General features: G+C 43.8%; 2 protein-coding genes across 2 annotated transcripts in view; one reads left to right on the top strand and one right to left on the bottom strand.

Moving 5' to 3' along the window:
- The window catches only part of GLRA1 (glycine receptor alpha 1), a 284,975-nt gene that overhangs the window by 178,435 nt on the left and 87,749 nt on the right, over positions 1-18,791 (top strand). The gene's annotated exons all lie outside the window — the stretch shown is intronic.
- The window catches only part of LOC137561789 (uncharacterized), a 37,382-nt gene continuing 28,018 nt past the window's right edge, over positions 9,428-18,791 (bottom strand). The window contains exon 4 of the mRNA XM_068273145.1: positions 9,428-9,587. Coding sequence (XP_068129246.1) covers positions 9,509-9,587 — 79 coding nt within the window. The 3' untranslated portion in view covers positions 9,428-9,508. The remainder of the gene's footprint in view (positions 9,588-18,791) is intronic.

Here is an 18,791-nt window from a genome sequence, read left to right as displayed (position 1 = left end):
AGGTGAATCCATTTATGAGAAAGAGTATTTAAGGAGGTCAATTGGAAGTTTCCCTCCTCTTTTAATTTTCTCTGAAGAGTAGCAACAAGGGGGTCCCAAAACAACTCTCAAATGATCTGAAAACAAAGGTTGTTCACCATCATGGTTTAGGGGAGGGATACAGAAAGCTGCCTCAGAGATTTCAGCTGTCTGTTTCCACAGTTAGGAACACATTGAGGAAATGGAAGGCCACAGGCTCGGTTTAAGTTAAGGTTCGAAATGGCAGACCAAGAAAAATCTTGGATAGACAGAAGCGACGAATGGTGGGAACAGTCAGAGTCAACACACTGACCAGCATCAAAGACCTACAACATCATCTTGCTGCAGATGGAGTCACTGTGCATCGTTCAACCATTCGGCACACTTTACACAAGGAGATGCTATATGTGAGAGTGATGCAGAGGAAGCCTTTTCTCTGCCCGCAGCACAAACAGAGCCGCTTGAGGTATGCTAAAGCACATTTGGACAAGCCAGCTTCATTTTGGAATAAGGTGCTGTGGACTGATAAAACTAAGTTATTTGGGCATAACAAGGGGCGTTATGCATGGAGGAAAAGGAACACAGCATTCCAAGAAAAACACCTGCTACCTACAGTAAAATATGGTGGTGGTTCCATCATGCTGTGGGGCTGTGTGGCCAGTGCAGGGACTAGGAATCTTGTCAAAGTTGAGGGACACATGGATTCCACTCAGTATCAGCAGATTCTGGAGACCAATGTCCAGGAATCAGTGACAAAGCTGAAGCTGCGCCGGGGCTGGATCGTTCAACAAGACAATGACCCTAAACACTGCTCAAAATCCACTAAGGCATTCATGCAGAGGAACAAGTACAACATTCTGGAATGGCCATCTCAGTCCCCCGACCTGAATATAACTGAAAATCTGTGGTGTGAGTTAAAGAGAGCTGTCCATGCTCGGAAGCCATCAAACCTGAATGAACTAGAGATGTTTTGTACAGAGGAATGGTCCAAAATACCTTCAACCAGAATCCAGACTCTCATTGGAACCTACAGGAAGCGTTTAGAGGCTGTAATTTCTGCAAAAGTAGGATCTACTAAATATTGATTTCATTTTTTCTTTTACTTTTTTTTCTCAATAAAATGAACCTCAGATAATAGAGCTTTTCCCACATTGCTCCTTGAATTGGGAAAGTGCTGGCTGAGTGAGTAGGTAGCCTCATGCAGAGAGGGTTTCGGCACTTCAGTGAATAGAGGTAAGAGTTCGGTCAAGTGGTGTCAGTGAATCTCGGGAAGGGCCCTTTGCCTTGCCTCTTATGCCACGTCTCTGTATGCTTTATAAAAAGTCATCCCACCAGAGCACAGCATTTTCAAGATAAAAGGATTCCATATTTCAGGGCCTGTCTGGGGAATCTGCCACTTGCTGTTTAATAATGAATAATGACCGCAAGCCTGGCAAGACACATTTTCAAAACTAATAATTTAAATCAAACAGCAGCCTTGTGGAAATATACACTTGCCGGCGTGAAAGAGCCCGACTTCTGCCTGTGTTCTGTTCAAAGGAGATTTGCTACTTCTCTTAAAGTGGACCTGAACTCTTGCACAGGACTGAAGGAAAACAGAGAAATGCACCCTGTATGTATTTAGAGAGTTCAGCCTGTCTAATATTTCCTAAATCTGTGACTAATCACCAGTGTAATTTGATCTCTCAGCTGTGTTAGCTGGCTGCCTAGGCAGAGCTGCTAATTTGTAAACACAGGATGTTAACCCTATGTCTGCTTCCATGAAAGCAGGAAGTAGACACACTGCAGATTTATTGCAGGATTTGTATCAGCTGTAACAAAGAAATATTTTTCTGTAAAGGTTATTATTGCTGTTGTTGTTTACCCTTTAGAGCAGAGAGGAAGTTCTGAGTTCAGGTCTGCTTCAAAGCCTGTTTCAGACGGGAGGCTGAACTGTGAGCTTATTGGACAGTTTAGCGTCCTGTCTGCCATCTGGCAGCGCCATTCAGGTGACATTTAGATGCAGCCGAATGTCAATGTTTGTTACACCGGGGCTATCAGCACTTGGCATGTGTTGGTGTTACACGGTGGCAGAGGATTGCCACATATCGAGTCTGACCACAGCTGCGGCCACTTAGGGGTGATTCCATGGGTACACTTTAATTCAGTGGTCCTCAAACTAAGGCCCGCGGGCCGAATGCGGCCCCCTGAGGCTCTTTCACTGGCCCCCCACACACAAAATGTATTACCTGCTGTGTTGGAGGCATAATGTCGGCTCTGGATCAATGGGAGACATGAGAGCTGCCCATGTTCATAAGCGCTGTCTACAATACCTGGGCTCAATGTAAAGTTTTTCTACATCATTTTATGGAGGTAATCACCCTCTTTTTTTCTTATTTTTACATTTTTATCACTTTGACGGCCTTTTTCACCTCTGAGGTCCAGCCATGGCATATGTTGCAGAGCATGCAAAGAGCTCTCATTTAGATTTAAGTGTGTCTGTGTAGGCAGAGCCAAGCAGAAGGTCCTTAAAGCGGATCCGAGCTGAAAAGCTAACTATAATAAGTAACTTGTCTATATATCTTATCTAAAGTTTAGATAGTTTACACAGCATATCTAGCTGCAAACAGCTTCAACAGTTTTTGATTATTTATTCCTGTGATACAATGAGGGCAGCCATGTTCTGTTTGTCACATTGTCACAGCCTAAGGGCTGGAGATGCTATTAGGTTGCCTGTGTGTAAATTCACTCCCCTCTCCTCCTCCCTCCTCGCCTCTGCCTCTAGCTAGTAACCTCCTCCTCCTCCTGCCCAGACTGAGCTCCCATAAGCCCTTACTACAGTGCCAAGGCACAAAAGGAGCTGTGGGCGAGGCTTGTTTAGTTTATAGGGATTAGAGTATTAAAACAAAACAAAAAAAAGTTTGTCTTGAGGAATGCCCTATAAACTATATGAAAGGAACACAGTTATGCAATGAGTAAAAGTTTATCTCGGATCCACTTTAATAGGGCGGGGGGGGGGGGATGCTTAAAAAGCCCCCCCCCCCCTCTGAAATTCACAGTAGTACCAACCATCATGTGGTGGGGACCCTCCCTCTTACCCCCTTGTCCTGCAATGACATGTGACCTCCCTCTCCCCCCTTGACCTGAGAAGTGGAAACATTTACTGTGGTGTCTATTGGGGAAAGCAGGCGGTACTCCTCTATTACTAACACAAATTAGATTAACCTGAATCACAAGGAAATGTCCTCAGATTCTCAGCGATGGCCGCTTCTTTATGGCCGATCTAATCATCACAACAGCCTACAAGATGCCAGACAATTAACACTTCAAGAGCTTCATTAAAAAAGAGGTTTTATCAGTTTGACTAAATAATTGAGAATATGATGTTAGCGGGAAGGTTCCAATTATCTGATAATGCGTGTCGATTGCCCTTTGTTAACGAACTGATTTTTCTCAGGGCAGCTCTGTGTTTGTCTATAGAGCTGTTTGGAATGGAGGAAGGACAGTAATAACTTGTTGGGGTTTTTTTGTGCAACAGTTTAGGTCTTTCCAACCCCTCAAGTCACTAACTCTGCGACCGCGTTCCACCAGCAGTAACCAGGGAGGCATCAAACGTCAAACCTACTGCCAGTGTCACTGTCTGGTTCCTAATTATGGATAGATTGCTGAAGCTTTGACTGTTGTGCTGATGCACCTTAACTGGAGGAATTGATTGATGTTACCCAACTCATATATGGGCATTTAATTAGACTTACAACATTTTTGGGTTCACATTTCTTCGATACCCATCCCAAGTCTGGGAAGGGATGCCAGGTCACCCAAGTGATCGCACTATACTTCTGATAGCCTAGGCAAAGGGAGATGCTCTTCTTGACATCACAAGGTGTTTTCTGAACCAGCCCTGTTTTCCTCCCGATATCTGATGGGACCATGGAGGTATCTAGAGTCTTACCTTTGTAGGTCAGGGATGTTCAACTCAAATACACATTGGGCCGAAATTAAAAACTGGCCAACCTTGAGGTATAGTAGCCACCTCCCTCCCCCATACAGTCCCCTGATGTCTAATGGCCCATCCCCTCCCCTATACAGTTCCCTGGTGTCTAGCGACCCCCTTCCCCTGCCTCCCCTATACAGTTCACTGGTGTCTAGTGCCCCACTCCCCTATACAGTTCCCTGGTGTCTAGCGACCTCCTTCCCCTCCCTCCCCTATACAGTTCCCTGGTGTCTAGTGCCCCCCTCCCCTATACAGTTCCCTGGTGTCTAGCGACTTCCTTCCCCTCCCTCCCCTATACAGTTCCCTGGTGTCTAGCAACCCCCTTCCCCTCCCTCCCCATACAGTTTCCTGGTGTCAAGTACCCACCTCCCTCCCTTATACAGTTCCCTGGTGTCTAATGGCCCATCCCCTCTCCTATACAGTTCCCTGGTGTCTAATGGCCCGCCCCTCTCCTATACAGTTACCTATGGCTGATAAGATAAGCTGCTGCTGAAACTGGAGACACAGTCTGCCTATGCAGGGATCCCAGAGAGAGTGTCTGTAAACTCCGGAAGGAGGGTGAGCAAATGTGCCCAAACATTGACGCAGATGAGAAAAAAAAAAGTAAGGGAGGAAATGACATCACGATTGGCCTCAATCAGAAGCACTGTTATGCTGGGAATACACGGCTCGATTTTGAGCCATTAAGATGGCTAGTTAGATAATTTCCGACATGTACGATCTCCGGTCCAATCGTTTCGCCTCTCGACTCCGGAATGAAGTGAATGGAAAAAGATTAAAAAAAAACAGCGGGAGATAAGATAATTAATTGCGGAATCGAGCGGCGAATCGATCGAGAGGAGAATTGAGCCGTGTGCCCAGCATTAGGAACAGTTTTCTATTTTTATTTACTTTATAAATCATGAAAAACCATACTGAGGACAGTACAAACACAACTAGTATTTATCTTCTGATTTAACTGTAGCTTAAAGGGATACTGTAGGGGGGTCAGGGGAAAATGAGTTGAACTTACCCGGGGCTTCTAACGGTCCCCCGCAGACATCCTGTGTTGGCGCAGCCACTCACCGATGCTCTGGCCCCGCCTCCGGTTCACTTCTGAAATTTCAGACTTTAAAGTCTGAAAACCACTTCGCCTGCGTTGCCGTGTCCTCGATCCCGCTGATGTCATCAAGAGCGCACAGCGCAGGCCCAGTATGGTCTGTGTCTGCGCAGTACACTCCTGGTGACATCAGCGGGAGCGAGGACACGGGCGTACAGGCGCAGTGGTTTTCTGACTTTAAAGTCAGAAATTCCAGAAGTGAACCAGAGGCGGGGCCGGAGCATCGGTGAGTGGCTGCGTGGACACAGGATGTCTGCGGGGGACCATTAGAAGCCCCGGGTAAGTTCAGCTCATTTTCCCCCGACCCCCTACAGTATCCCTTTAAAATTTTGTACTTTAATTATTATTTATGAATTTAGTTATTTATAAATGTATGTACTTCTGCAACACGACAAGACGGGAGCAACACAGGGTGTATTATTTTAGGGTGTGGATAGGTCATTATATTCAAAGGACCACTGCAGAGAAAAAAGTAAGCAGTTAAAATCTGACAGAACCGACAGGTTTTGGACTAGTCCATCTCCTCATGGGGAATGCTCAGGGTTTTCTTTGTTTTCAAAAGCATTTCCTGAACAGTGGTTGCTAAGTCTAACTGCCAAAATAGTAGGATACCAGCCAGCCTTCCTACTCACTTGCACACTATTTTGTCAGTTAGACTTAGCAACTGCCGTTCAGGGATTGCTTCTGAGACCAAAGAAAACCCTGAGAATCCCTCCATGAGAACATGGACTAGTACAAAACCTGTCGGTTCTGTCAGATTTTAACTTATTTTTTCACTATAGTGGTCCTTTAAGAATTGAAGATTCAGTGTTCAGAGGCTTCAGTGTAATCACTTATGTTTAAGAGTAATCCATTCCTCTTTAGTAGACATTTCAAGAACTTCTGTGGGGCAAAGGGGAAGACCGTCTGAGGGGTTGCATGGACACACTGCACAAACCAGGGTGACGGGGGTGCCCAAAAATGATTTAAAATAAAATGGAGGCTCTGCTTAAGGAGGAACTGTCGCGAAAATCTTAAAATTTAAAACACATACTAATAAGAAGTACATTTCTCCCAGAGTAAAATGAGCCATAAATTACTTTTCTCCTATGTTGCTGTCACTTACAGTAGGTAGTAGAAATCTGACAGAACCGACAGGTTTTGGGCTAGCCCATCTCTTCATGAGGGATTCTCAGCATGGCCATTAATCTTTATAAAGACATTCTCTAAAAATGATTAATGCAAAGATGCTGGCCAGCCTCCCTGCTCACTATTTTGGAAGTTGGACGGAGCAACTGCCATTCACTAAGCGCTTTTAAATATAAAGAAAACCCTGAGAACCTCCCTATGAGAAGATGGGCTAGTCCAAAATCTGTCAGTAATGTCAGATTTCTACTACTTACTGTAAGTGACAGCAATATAGGAGAAAAGTAATTTATGGCTCATTTTACTCTGAAAGGAACGTACTTCTTATTTGTATATGTTTATACGTATTTTACATTTTAAGATTTTCGCGACAGAGGTCCTTTAAATACGTAAAGTCAACAATTTTCTATGGACACTAAGTTTAGTTGGTTCTTCTGAAGGTAATCACTCCTCTAATAAGTTTTTATGATTTTTAGGGTAATCCTAGTCTGGGCTGTAGCCCTTAGTTCTGGGCATTATGGTGTATGCATTGGCGCATATTGTCGAACATGGCACCCAACCGACACATACATCCGCATCCTCTTAATGGCTCCAGGACGTTTTTATAAGTCAAACAGTGCTGCTACCGCTGTGCATGTGTACGTGCGCACCCCTGCGCGTGCACATGCGCGCTCCTGTGTGTCGACACGTGCATTCCCGTGCACGTGAAAATAGTGAAAGGAAAAACCCACCAAAGAAAAAATACACCTTTATTTCCAAGTACTATATTGTCACCATACTTTGTACTAGGGACATCATTAAAATCTTGTGATAGCCAGGACACATAGGCAGATAAAATGTGTGGGTTTTATGCACAGTAGCAGTGTTTATATTAAAACTATAGGGGATGAAATTGGAGAAATAGTGTATTTTTTTCATTTTTTCCTTGTTTTTCTCTTTAAAATGCATAGAAAATAAAGTAATTACTGAAAACAAATATCAACCCCAAAAAGCCTAATTGGTGGTGAAAGAAACAAGATATAGATCATTTCATTGTGATTAGTAGTGATTAAGCTATTGGCAAATGAAAGGGATGAGCACTGAAAGGTGAAAATCGCTCTTGCCCATTAGGATAAAAACGCCTTTGGGGTGAAGTGGTTAAATTGATATATTACTAATTTTAAAATGTTAATATGAAGGAAACTGAACCAGGATAGAAAGGACCAGTGTGGTTTGAATTATAAAACAACATATTTTTCTGATGAAATATTTATGGTATGCGTGACTAGGGGTGATGGGGGCATGATCAGGGGTGTGGCAAGGGCGTGGCTTAAGTGTTCCACTTTCTCATCTCAAAAATTTGGGAGGTATGTGATACCCCATGGACTGTACACCCCTTATACTGCCCCTATACCCCAACCCCTATGGACTGTAAATCCCAGCCCCTCATACTGTCCCTTATGCCCTCCACACCCTTGTGGACTGTTGGACTGTATACCCCAACCCCCTATACTATTACCATACCCCCCCCCCCCCTTCCTTGTTAATGCCAGTGTTTTCCTTTGGCAATGCTAAATGTATTTGGTCCTGCCAATAAAGCTTTTTTGGATTTGCATTTGGACTGGTGATGGTGGCGTAAGGGGGAAGGGGGGGAGGTGGAGGGGCTGGCGCTGGTGCGTGCAGAAGAGGAGGAGGGGGTTGCAGGGCGCACCACTGCACTTTATGTGCAAAAATTGACCCGAGTAAAGGAAACCATTTACTGTAGTGTCTATATTGGCGATAGAATTCTTTTTTATTACTAACACAAATTACATCAGCCTGAATCTCGAAGAAATGTCCTCAGCGATGGCCGCTTCTTTATGGCCGATCTAATCATCACAAAAGCGTACAAGATGCCAGACAATTAACACTTCAAGAGCTTCATTAAAATGAGGTATTATTAGTTTGACTAAATAATTGAGAAGACGACGTTAGCGGGAGCGTTGCAATTATCTGATAAAGCGTGACGATCGCCCTCTGTTAATGAAGCGATTTTTCACAGAATGACCCCCTATGTTTTATTTATTTATAGCGCGGTGCGGAACAGAGAAGGACATTAATACATTGTTGTCTATATCGTGCAGCACCTTAGATGTTTATATTTATTCAGTTCGGGCTACATTTGTATTGAGTGCACTGCTGAAACGATTCTCAGAGAGGCTGTCAGTGGGCCGAGTAGGGATGGTCCAAAATGCAAGTTTCTGCCATTCCCGATTACCGTTTCTGCAGATTTTTGAGTTCTTATTTCCGAGGAGCCTTGTTTTGGTCATTTTTAAAAATTCTCTGATTGGCCAAATACTTCCAAGTTGACTCTGCATCCTCTGATTGGTCCAGTGCTTTGGCTAAAATTACCCAGTTAGGTAATGAGGTATTTTTGCAGAAATCTGATATCCGTTTTCCGAGTTCCAATCAGAAAATTTGGAAATTGCAATTCTGTGGAATGCGAATGAGCATCCCTAGGGCCGACAGACATGCAGAATGGACCCCATGCTTTCCTGTGGACCTGTTCACACTTGTCCATCTTCACTGTGTCCAGGATTGATCATTGCTTTTCCACAACTCACGAATCTGACCAGCACAATTTTTCCAGACAGAGCCATCCATCCCGTAGCGTAGCACACATCTCCTCTCCTAAGTGCGTTAGACATCGACACGGCCCTCCGGTCGGAGTGGTGCAGTGCAGCCATGCTATACAGATGTGTTACCACTCTGATCAAGTGTTCAACAAGCCTTAAAGTGCTCTGAAAGCCAGCATTTCTACTTTGCTCTAAAAGATTCCTCTCAGCTTGAAAGCTACTATCCCAGAATTTATTTTTTAGCAGAACATCACAGAAATGGTTAAACAAAAGCATGTTGTCCTGCTATTCAGCTTCAATCCGCATCCAAACTGTAGATAACAGTATGTTTGTTTACATTCCAATGTTGTTACAATGTGTGTAAACACAGTCTAACAAGTGAAGGAGCTCTCTGTGCTTCAGACACACGCACAGTTCAGAAAAGCTCATTAGAAGATGTTAATCTATAATAAAATGCGATGCCAGCTTTCAGGGTACGATAAACTACACTTTGGAAACGTGTAATTTGTAAACAGACAATATTAGGTGTGCACAAAAGCAAATATAATAACTGTGTGAGTAATAAGAAGTAGGAAAACACATTTTTATTGAAGGTTATGTTGGAGTTTCAGACCACTTTAACCCTTTTCAGACTTCTGCATCGTGTATATATGTCCCTGGAAACTTCACTTCTGCACCAGGGGCGTAAATACATGTACTTTATTGTTTACCTTGCTGTTCCCGATTGCCATGCTGCTGCCGCTCGTTTTTGTCGGAATCCCACACCCAATCGCAGTGCCTGTGATGATTGAAAAGGTGACGTCATTAAGACATCCACTTTAACGAAACCAAAAGTAAACAGATACACTTACTACTACTATTTACAGTACTCAGCAATCCAGTGTAGCACCATCTTGTGGCCAAAAAGTAAAAATGCATCCCCATAACCTATTATATACAGATATACATACATATTTATTAATTTTTGACCCCTTACACCTCCCGTATAAATTCCAAAAAAAAGATACCATTTAAAAAAAAAATACATAAATGCCTTGTGGACTTTTTATTATGTATGTCATTGAGAGTATATTACTGCTAATTTTGCAAATAAAGGCTCATAATTAGTGTTATAGTATTACAAATCACTAAACAGAAAAATGACACCTTTATTTCCACATAAAATATTATCGCCATACATTGTACTAGGGACACAATTTAAATGTTGTAATAACCGGGACAAATGGGCAAATAAAATGTGTGAGTTTTATCCACAGCAGCACATTATATTTAAAAACTATAATGGCCAAAAACTGAGAAATAATGATTTTCTTTTTTGTTTTTTCTTATTATTCTCTTTAAAATGCATATAAAATACTTCTTAGCAAAAAGTACCACCCAAAGAAAGCCTAATTTGTGGCAAAAAAAAAATATAGATCATTTCAGTGTGATAAGTAACAATACAGGCATTGGCGAATGAATGGGAGGAGTGTGATATGAAAATTGCTCTGGTTTTTGAGGGGAAAAAACCTGTGATTAGGAAGTTATTAAAGTGAACCAGAGAGGAAGCACCCTCATGTATTTTACCATATATATCAGGGGACATTATAGAAAACACCTACCCTGCTCTGTTTCATTTTTAACAGTTCAGCTTGCTTCTTATCAACCCTGATAAAATCCCTGACTGAGCATTCAGTCTGGCTTTGCTCAGGAATCATTATAGCTGAGTCTGTGTTTTCTGGTGTCTTTTGAAGCCCAAGCCTGCCCCCTTGTGGCTCTGCTCAGCAATCATTATAGCTGAGTCATTATAGCAAAGCCAGACTGAATGCTCAGTCAGGGATTTTATCCGGGCTGATAACAAGCAGGCTGAGCATTGAAGAATGAAACAGAGAGCAGGGTAGGTATTTTCTCTAATGTTCCCACTGATATATATGGTAAAATACATGAGGGTGCTTTGTCTCTGGTTCCCTTTAAATAGGCACCACAACAACATATAGTACCCAGTTTTGCATTAATTATCCTGTTTTTTCCCCCCTTTGTGTGGCTTCAATGAGGAATTAAATAAAGCCTAATTAGTGATGAAATAAAACTATATATAGATCATTTCAGTGTGATAAGTAACAATAAAGGCATTGGCGAATGAATGGGAGGAGTGTGATGTGAAAAATGCTCTGTTTTTCGAGGGGAAAAACACTGTGGTTGGGAAGTGGTTAAATAGGCGCCACAATGACGTATAGTACCCAGTTTTGCGTTAATTATCCTGTTTTTATTTTTATCCTTTGTGTGGCTTTAATTAGAAATGTATCCAGTGACGGCTGCTTTTGCCTCCTTTTGAGTATTTGACAGAAATGTGACATTGTAGAGTCGTTACATTCAGATTAGGTACAATCCTGCAGCGTCAGAGAGGGAGGAACCATCGTCTCAGTTGTGATGACGTGACACACATACATATACTGTGCTTGTATATGAAGATGTTGCCTGCTTATTAAGTCAAATTGTAATAAACATTTTTGCATGTCTTGCAAAGCCCTTGGTATGCAAACCAAGTTACTTGCAATCAAAGTACAGTACTGTACTTAGAAAGGAATTTACACAATAACTGAGTACTATGTCGCCATCTAATGGTATTTTGGCAGAACTGCCATTGATCTTTCGGTGGGCTGTTCATATTGTATGCTGCATAAACATTCAGTAAATATTTGTACAGATTTTCCATAGTCTCAGTAGTTAAATTAGGCTAATAGGTGATCAACAGAATCCTTCAGCCAATGCTGTCCAGTTTAGCTGTCATATCCTAAATACGCATTAATAAGTGTTGATATATCCCTTCCATCATTTAATGTTGTATTTTTACCACTGGCCTACTGAGATTGGCCATTAATTATACACAAACAACGATTAACCCTCTGCACTCATACACATTAAGCAGGAGCTCCAGTAATGGTAAAAACCATTGCACTAGTGGAGGATGTTCGCTTCCAAAATGGTTTGCATGTAAAGGCATTTCATACTAGACCCTTACACCACAATGAGTTACCGCCAGGTCAAAAGGGACCCTACTCCGCCCACACCAGTCAGTGAAGCAAGCAAACAAACACTTCATGCTCTCAAACTGGGAATTTACGCTGAGGCAATGTAATGTTTCTACCATTATAGGGAACACACACATACATCAGTCCAAGATCTCCAGGGAGCAGCAAATTGCACTACTTACACCATTATATAAATGGGCTGCACTGGCACAGAGGCAGGAGAGCTGAAGCCAGACCACAATGGCTGCCTTGCTTGTGTGGCTAATATTTATACCTGGAATAACTCTAAAGGTGGCTACTAATGATACGATTCTTTGGACGATCGATCAGAAATTATTATTCAGGCCCACTAACAGAAGGATAGCTGCTATCCACTTGGATCTATGCAATCGGTAATACAGTTTGATTAAGGCCATTAACTATATGACTCTTTGGATGATCAATTCTCCTGGACTCTGTTCACCAGCAGGTGGCGTTTTGCAACACCTCCTCACGGAGTTGATTTTGCCTGCAGTTTCTAAGTTTACCTGCTGGTGGCTCTCTGCTTCTGGATGGCAGTACGTTCAGTGTTCACCCAGCAGGTGGCCCTCATGCAACACATTCTTGACGTTCAGTGATTATGACCTTACCAGTTGAAATGGTATGTATGGACTCCGCCCACCTCAGAACCCGGACAGAACTTAAAGGGGCACTATGGCAAAAAAAATTTAAATATGTGCAAACCTAGACAAATAAGAAGTATGTTTTTTTCCAGAGTAAAATGGAGCCATAAATTACTTTTCTCCTATGTTGCTGTCACTTATAGTAGGTAGTAGAAATCTGACAGAAGCAACACGTTTTGGACTAGTCCATCTCTTCATGGGGATTCTCAGGGATTTATTTATTTTCAAAAGCACTTAGTGAATGGCAGTTGCTCTGTCCAACTGCCAAAAAACTGTGTAGCGAGCCGGGAAGCTGGCCAGCATCAGTGTTTAAATCTTTTTTAGAGAATATCTTTATAAAGAATAAAAGCCTTGCTGAGAATCCCCTATGAAGAGATGGACTAGTCCAAAACCTGTCGCTTCTGTCAGATTTCTACTACTTACTGTAAGTGACAGCAACATAGGAGAAAGGTCATTTATGGCTCATTTTACTCTGGAAGAAATGTACTTCTTATTTGTCTATGTTTGCACATATTTTAAATTTTAGAATTTTTTGCCATAGTGCCCCTTTAAAGGGATACTGTAGGGGGGTCAGGGGAAAATGAGTTGAACTTACCCGGGGCTTCTAACGGTCCCCCGCAGACATCCTGTGACCGCGCAGCCACTCACCGATGCTCCGGCCCCGCCTCCGGTTCACTTCTGGAATTTCAGACTTTAAAGTCTGAAAACCACTGCGCCTGCGTTGCCGTGTCCTCGATCCCGCTGATGTCATCAAGAGCGCACAGCGCAGGCTCAGTATGGTCTGTGTCTGCGCAGTACACTCCTGGTGACATCAGCGGGAGCGAGGACACGGCAACGCAGGCGCAGTGGTTTTCTGACTTTAAAGTCAGAAATTCCAGAAGTGAACTGGAGGTGGGGCCGGAGCATCGGTGAGTGGCTGCGCCAACACAGGATGTCTGCAGGGGACCATTAGAAGCCCCGGGTAAGTTCAGCTCATTTTCCCCCGACCCCCCTACAGTATCCCTTTAAGTTTGCTTGGCTGTCCTGTCGCTGTGCTCTCTGCTCTAAGAAGCTCTGTTCTGACTCTGATCTGCCTTACCTTTGTCTGCTGTTCTGCCATGGCTGTATACTGTATAAATGTATATATATATATATATATATATATATATATATATATATATATATATATATATATTATAAAATATTTTTTTTTTTGTATAGCTAGGTGTCATTAGGATTGCTGTGTCTTGTGGTGGTTGCCCTCACATTACCGGACCACCTTTCAATCCACCCCTTAGTCACTCACCTCTGAGGTTCAGGGTCACATGACCACAACATCAGACAGCGCATGGATTTAAAGAGGAACTCCAGTGAAAATAATGTAATAAAAAAAGTGCTTCATTTTTACAATAATTATGTATAAATGATTTAGTCAGTGTTTGCTCATTGTAAAATCTTTCCTCTCCTCGATTTACATTCTGACATGTATCACATGGTGACATTTTTACTGTGGGCAGGTTATGTAGCTGCTCCTAGCTGTTTTGGCCGTTAGAGACAGCTGTAAGCAGCTATTTCCTGTCTCTGAACATTGTTACATTGTAGCAGTTTGCCCAGAGTACCGCGGTACTCAGAGCTTCTTGTGGGAGGGGTTTCAGCACAATATCAGTCATACAGCGCCCCCTGATGGTCTGTTTGTGAAAAGCAATATATTTCTCATGTAAAAGGGGGTATCAGCTACTGATTGGGATAAAGTTAAATTCTTGGTTGGAGTTCCTCTTTAAAGCACATCTGAACACTTTTTCTCTAATCAGTGCCCTGTCTTGACTCCTCCACTCCCCCTCCTCCCTAACAAAAGCCCATGCATTCCTCCCACATTGACACAACCACCCCTACCAAAACCACACTAAACGCTGGCAGTAACCCCCATACCGTACCTCGGTGGTGTTCATACATCTAGCCTGCAGATGTATAACTAATAAGGTTGTTGCGTGGTCATATTGAGACTGATAATTACCAAACTGGAGAACAGGAAACAGAACTGACCAGACATATCTGTGTGGACAAAGGACTGTGAAGTAGTGAACTTGCATCCTATATAATAATCCTCAAGTGTCGCTGCATCATCCTGTCCCTGTGTCCGTGCATTTGTGCTACTGCGCATGTGCAGCACGGACAGCCGTTGAAACAGGAGGAGGCCAGGGAGCCGGATGTGTGTGCGCACAGCAGGCGCTTGCGCGCTGACATGCAGCAGTGGCAGCAGTCACAGGAGCGGGAGGGGGGTTGTGAGACTGACCTAGAGCCCGTTATATTAATGGGCTTAGGTTTACTAGTAATATATATTATCCCCATGTCTGTGTGGGTTTCCTCCATGCACTCTGATTTCCTCCCACATCCCAAAAACATATAGATAAGTTAATTGGCTTCCCCCTAAATTGGCCCTAGACTATGATACATGCACTACACGATACATACATAGATATATGACTATGGTAGGGACTAGATTGTGAGCTCCTCTGAGGGACAGTTAAGTCACATGACAATGTACTCTCGCGATTGCTCACTTATATATATTTGTACTAATTGACAACACATATTTTCTCATTTTATCTCAGCTTTTGCTGTAATTTGTGGTCTCTTGTTCTTGCACTAAGCATACAAACAACAAGGTGTATTCTATGTTATACCCAGTGGCATAGCTAAGGAGCTGTGGGCCCCTATGCAAGTTTTACAATGCCCCCCCCCCCCCCCGCATTACTACTATTCAAAGTATCTATAGAAGTAATTATTATGAGTACAGGACAAATGGAGAGCTAATACTGCAGTTGAGGGAGGGCCCTTCCAGGCCCCTCAGGCCTAAGGGCCCCGATGCGGTCGCAACCTCTGCAACTCCTATTGCTACGCCCCTGGTTGGCCCGCTTTATCAGGTTAATACTGTATCAAACCTACTGTAATTCTACAATCAGAACAGAAGGTATATAGTACACTGTGACTGGCAGCAGGGGGCGAACGTCCAGGCGCTCCTGAGTCTATCTATGACACCAATTGTAAAACGATATTGATCTGATGAAGCGGGTGTGCCCTGAGAAACTCATTGTAGTTTGCATCTTTAACCGCTTCAGCCTATATGGACGAGCAAGCTCGTCCAGGCAGCGGCAGCTGAAGCCTATCTGGACGAGAGTCCGCGTCCAGGCGCACTTCCGCGTGTGCGCGCGCATGGCCGCGTGGTGCGCGCGGTGCGTGCTCGTCCCCGACGGCTTACAAGCCGTGCTGTTTGGTGAAGAGGAGCCAGCGCTCCTCTGAGCCAATCAGAGCAAAGGAAGTAAAGAATTCACATAGTTACATCCAGTAACAATGTGAATTCTTAATAATGTTTGTAAATAAAACGTTTCCCTCTCTCTGTCTCTCAGCTCCTGTCACACAGATCAATCACTGTTCTGTGGTGACAGGAGCTGAGAGACAGACTGACAGATAAACTGGTAGGACTTTCTCTTAATAAAATTTGCCCCCCATCCCTGAATTTTTAACCCCATAACTGCCCAGAATCCCTGATTCTCCCTCTCCTCGGCCATTTATTCCCTACAGATCTATTGATCACTGATCTATTGTGATCTTTTTCTTTCTATCTGTTACTATCTATACTCTACTGTCCTCCCCCCCCCCCTCTCTACCCCCTCTACAACCCCCCTCTACACCCCCCCCCCCCCCAAAAATGTCACTTTAAAAAAAAAATCTTTCTATCGCTTTATATTTTTCATCTTTATCTATCCCTTTCTAAATAATGGCAAGGAGGCTCTATTCTGTGATGGAGGCAGCCGCCATCCTCCAGCAGAGCAGCAGCGAGGATGAGTCAGGTAGTGATTGGCTCCCTCCGTCCGGCTCTGGTTCAGGATCTGAATCTTCAGAGTCCGAAGGGCCGCCATCACGCCGCTTGAGGAGGGACCCAAGTCCTGAGTCCGCTGATGAGGGACCATCAGGACTGTCCACAGCAGGGGGCTCCGTGGGCGACCCAGCTTCGGGCTCCGTGGGCAACCCAGCATCGGGCTCCGTGGGCAACCCAGCATCGGGCTCCGTGGGCAACCCAGCATCGGGCTCCATGGGCGACCCAGCATCGGGCTCCGTGGGCAACCCAGCAGAGGGCTCTGTGGGCAACCCCGCTGCTGCTAGCAGCAGTGCGCCAGGGGGAGCTAGGCGCAGACAGGGTAGGCAGCCACAGGTACCTCGCAGGCAGGAGGTACCGCTTCATATGTTAAATGGCACCTGGGAACCCCCTAATTATGCTGCGCCCAACATCCCACCCTTCACAGCCACCGCTGGTGTGTCAGTGCCCATTGTCAATCAGACACCAATTGACATTTTCCAGCTTTTCATGACAGAGGCAATGTGGGAGCATTTAGTAGAGCAAACTAATTTATTTGCGCTACAATTTTTAGCTGACCACCCCACCAACTATATCACCAGAAAATGGCACCCCACCAACGTGCCTGAAATGAAGGCTTATGTAGGCCTCACGCTCAGCATGAGCATCAACCCAAAGCCCCAGATAAAAATGTACTGGTCCAGGGACCTTTATCATAATGCACCCCTCTATCCAGCAATAATGCGCAGGCAGCGTTTTGAGCTGTTGTCAAAGTTTTTTCACCTAAATGACAACACGCAAAGTGTGAATCATACCGACCCTGACCATGACAGACTGTTTAAATTGAGACCCCTGTTGACCCACCTAAGTGCAGTGTTCATGGATGTATATACCCCACACCGGGAAATAGCTGTGGACGAATCCCTGGTACCGTTTCATGGGAGACTTTCCATGAAACAGTACATCCCAAGCAAGAGGGCAAGATGTGGGGTGAAAATGTATAGGGCATGCGAGAGTGGCACTGGCTATACCTTCACTTTTAAAATTTATGAAGGCAAAGACTCCATTCTGCAGCCAGCTGGGTGCCCTGAGTATATTAGCACCAGTGGCAAAATAGTGGTGGACCTACTGAATCCACTTCTCCACCAAGGCTACCACGTCTACTTGGACAACTTTTATACAAGTGTGCCACTGTTCAAGTTCCTCTTCTCAGTCCAGACTGGCGCATGTGGGACGGTGAGAGCAAACCGTAAAGGCCTCCCCCCACAGGTAGTAAATAAAAAACTATGCAGAGGAGAGTCTTACGCACTCAGATCTGAAGAGCTCCTGGCAATAAAGTTCCACGACAAGCGGGAGGTGATGATGCTATCCACCATCCATACTGAGGCCACAGTTCTTGCCACATCCAGAACGGAACAGCGTACAAAGCCAGAGGCCATAGTCGCCTACAATAAAAATATGGGAGCAGTGGACTTATCAGACCAAGTCTTGGCACCTTATTTATTAAGAAGAAGAAGGAAAGCATGGTACAAAAAAATAACATTCTTCTTGTTGCAGATGACCATGCACAATGCATTTGTGGTCTATCTAAAAACCACCACAACACCAACAAGCCAACAGATGACCTTTCTTGAGTTCCAGATTGAAGTCCACAAGTCCCTAATGTATTCCCCTGGCCAAATTGCACAACAGGATCCTATCCATTTGGAGAACTCAATTAGACTGAGGGAGAGACATTTCCCTGAACTAATTCCCCCCAATGAAGTGAAAAAAGCCCCCCTGAGAAGATGTAGAGTGTGTGTGAAACACAAGAGACGGTGTGAGTCATGGTATTTTTGCCCAGATTGCCCCTCAGCCCCAGCACTGTGTGTTATCAAGTGCTTTAGGGCATACCACACACTTGCAGATTACTAATTTATTTTGTCCCTTTTTTGTGTGTTTTTGTTTCTCTCTTTTTTTTGTGGTTTTTTTTTCTTTACCTGGACATATTTGACTGGCATTTTCCCCCTTCCTATATATTCATGTAACTTACAGACCCTCAAAGGAGCTCACATTTGGCATACCCCTATGTTTTTGGGGTGTTGGCGGAAACTGAATTTTTTGAGGAAAAAGAAAACACAAAGTAAGTTCAAAATTGAACTTTGGACCCTGCTGCTCCCATCTTCTGACTCTTGGATCTGCTTGACCCCTGACTTATGGCCTCTGGCTTTTCTCTAATTCTGCAAGACATCCAATGGTAAGTTCCAATGTATTTGTTATCACTGTGAAGAGAAGTGATATATTCAAATTAGCCACATTTTGGATTTGTTATAACCAGGGCAATGTGAAAATTCCTTTTGCAGTGTTCCTTTGAGAAGGTAGCTCACAAAATACCTACTAATGAATAGCCCTGGTTGTTAGCCTTCTATGATGGTGTCATGTGCGGTCTTTGTTTGATTCCAATCTCTCCTGGGAATATGCAAACAAACAATAGC

This window comes from Hyperolius riggenbachi, chromosome 3, assembly GCF_040937935.1.
Source record: "Hyperolius riggenbachi isolate aHypRig1 chromosome 3, aHypRig1.pri, whole genome shotgun sequence".
Lineage (NCBI taxonomy): Eukaryota > Metazoa > Chordata > Amphibia > Anura > Hyperoliidae > Hyperolius > Hyperolius riggenbachi.
Note: the sequence above shows the minus strand (reverse complement) of the source record. Positions and strands in the feature narration are given on the sequence as shown.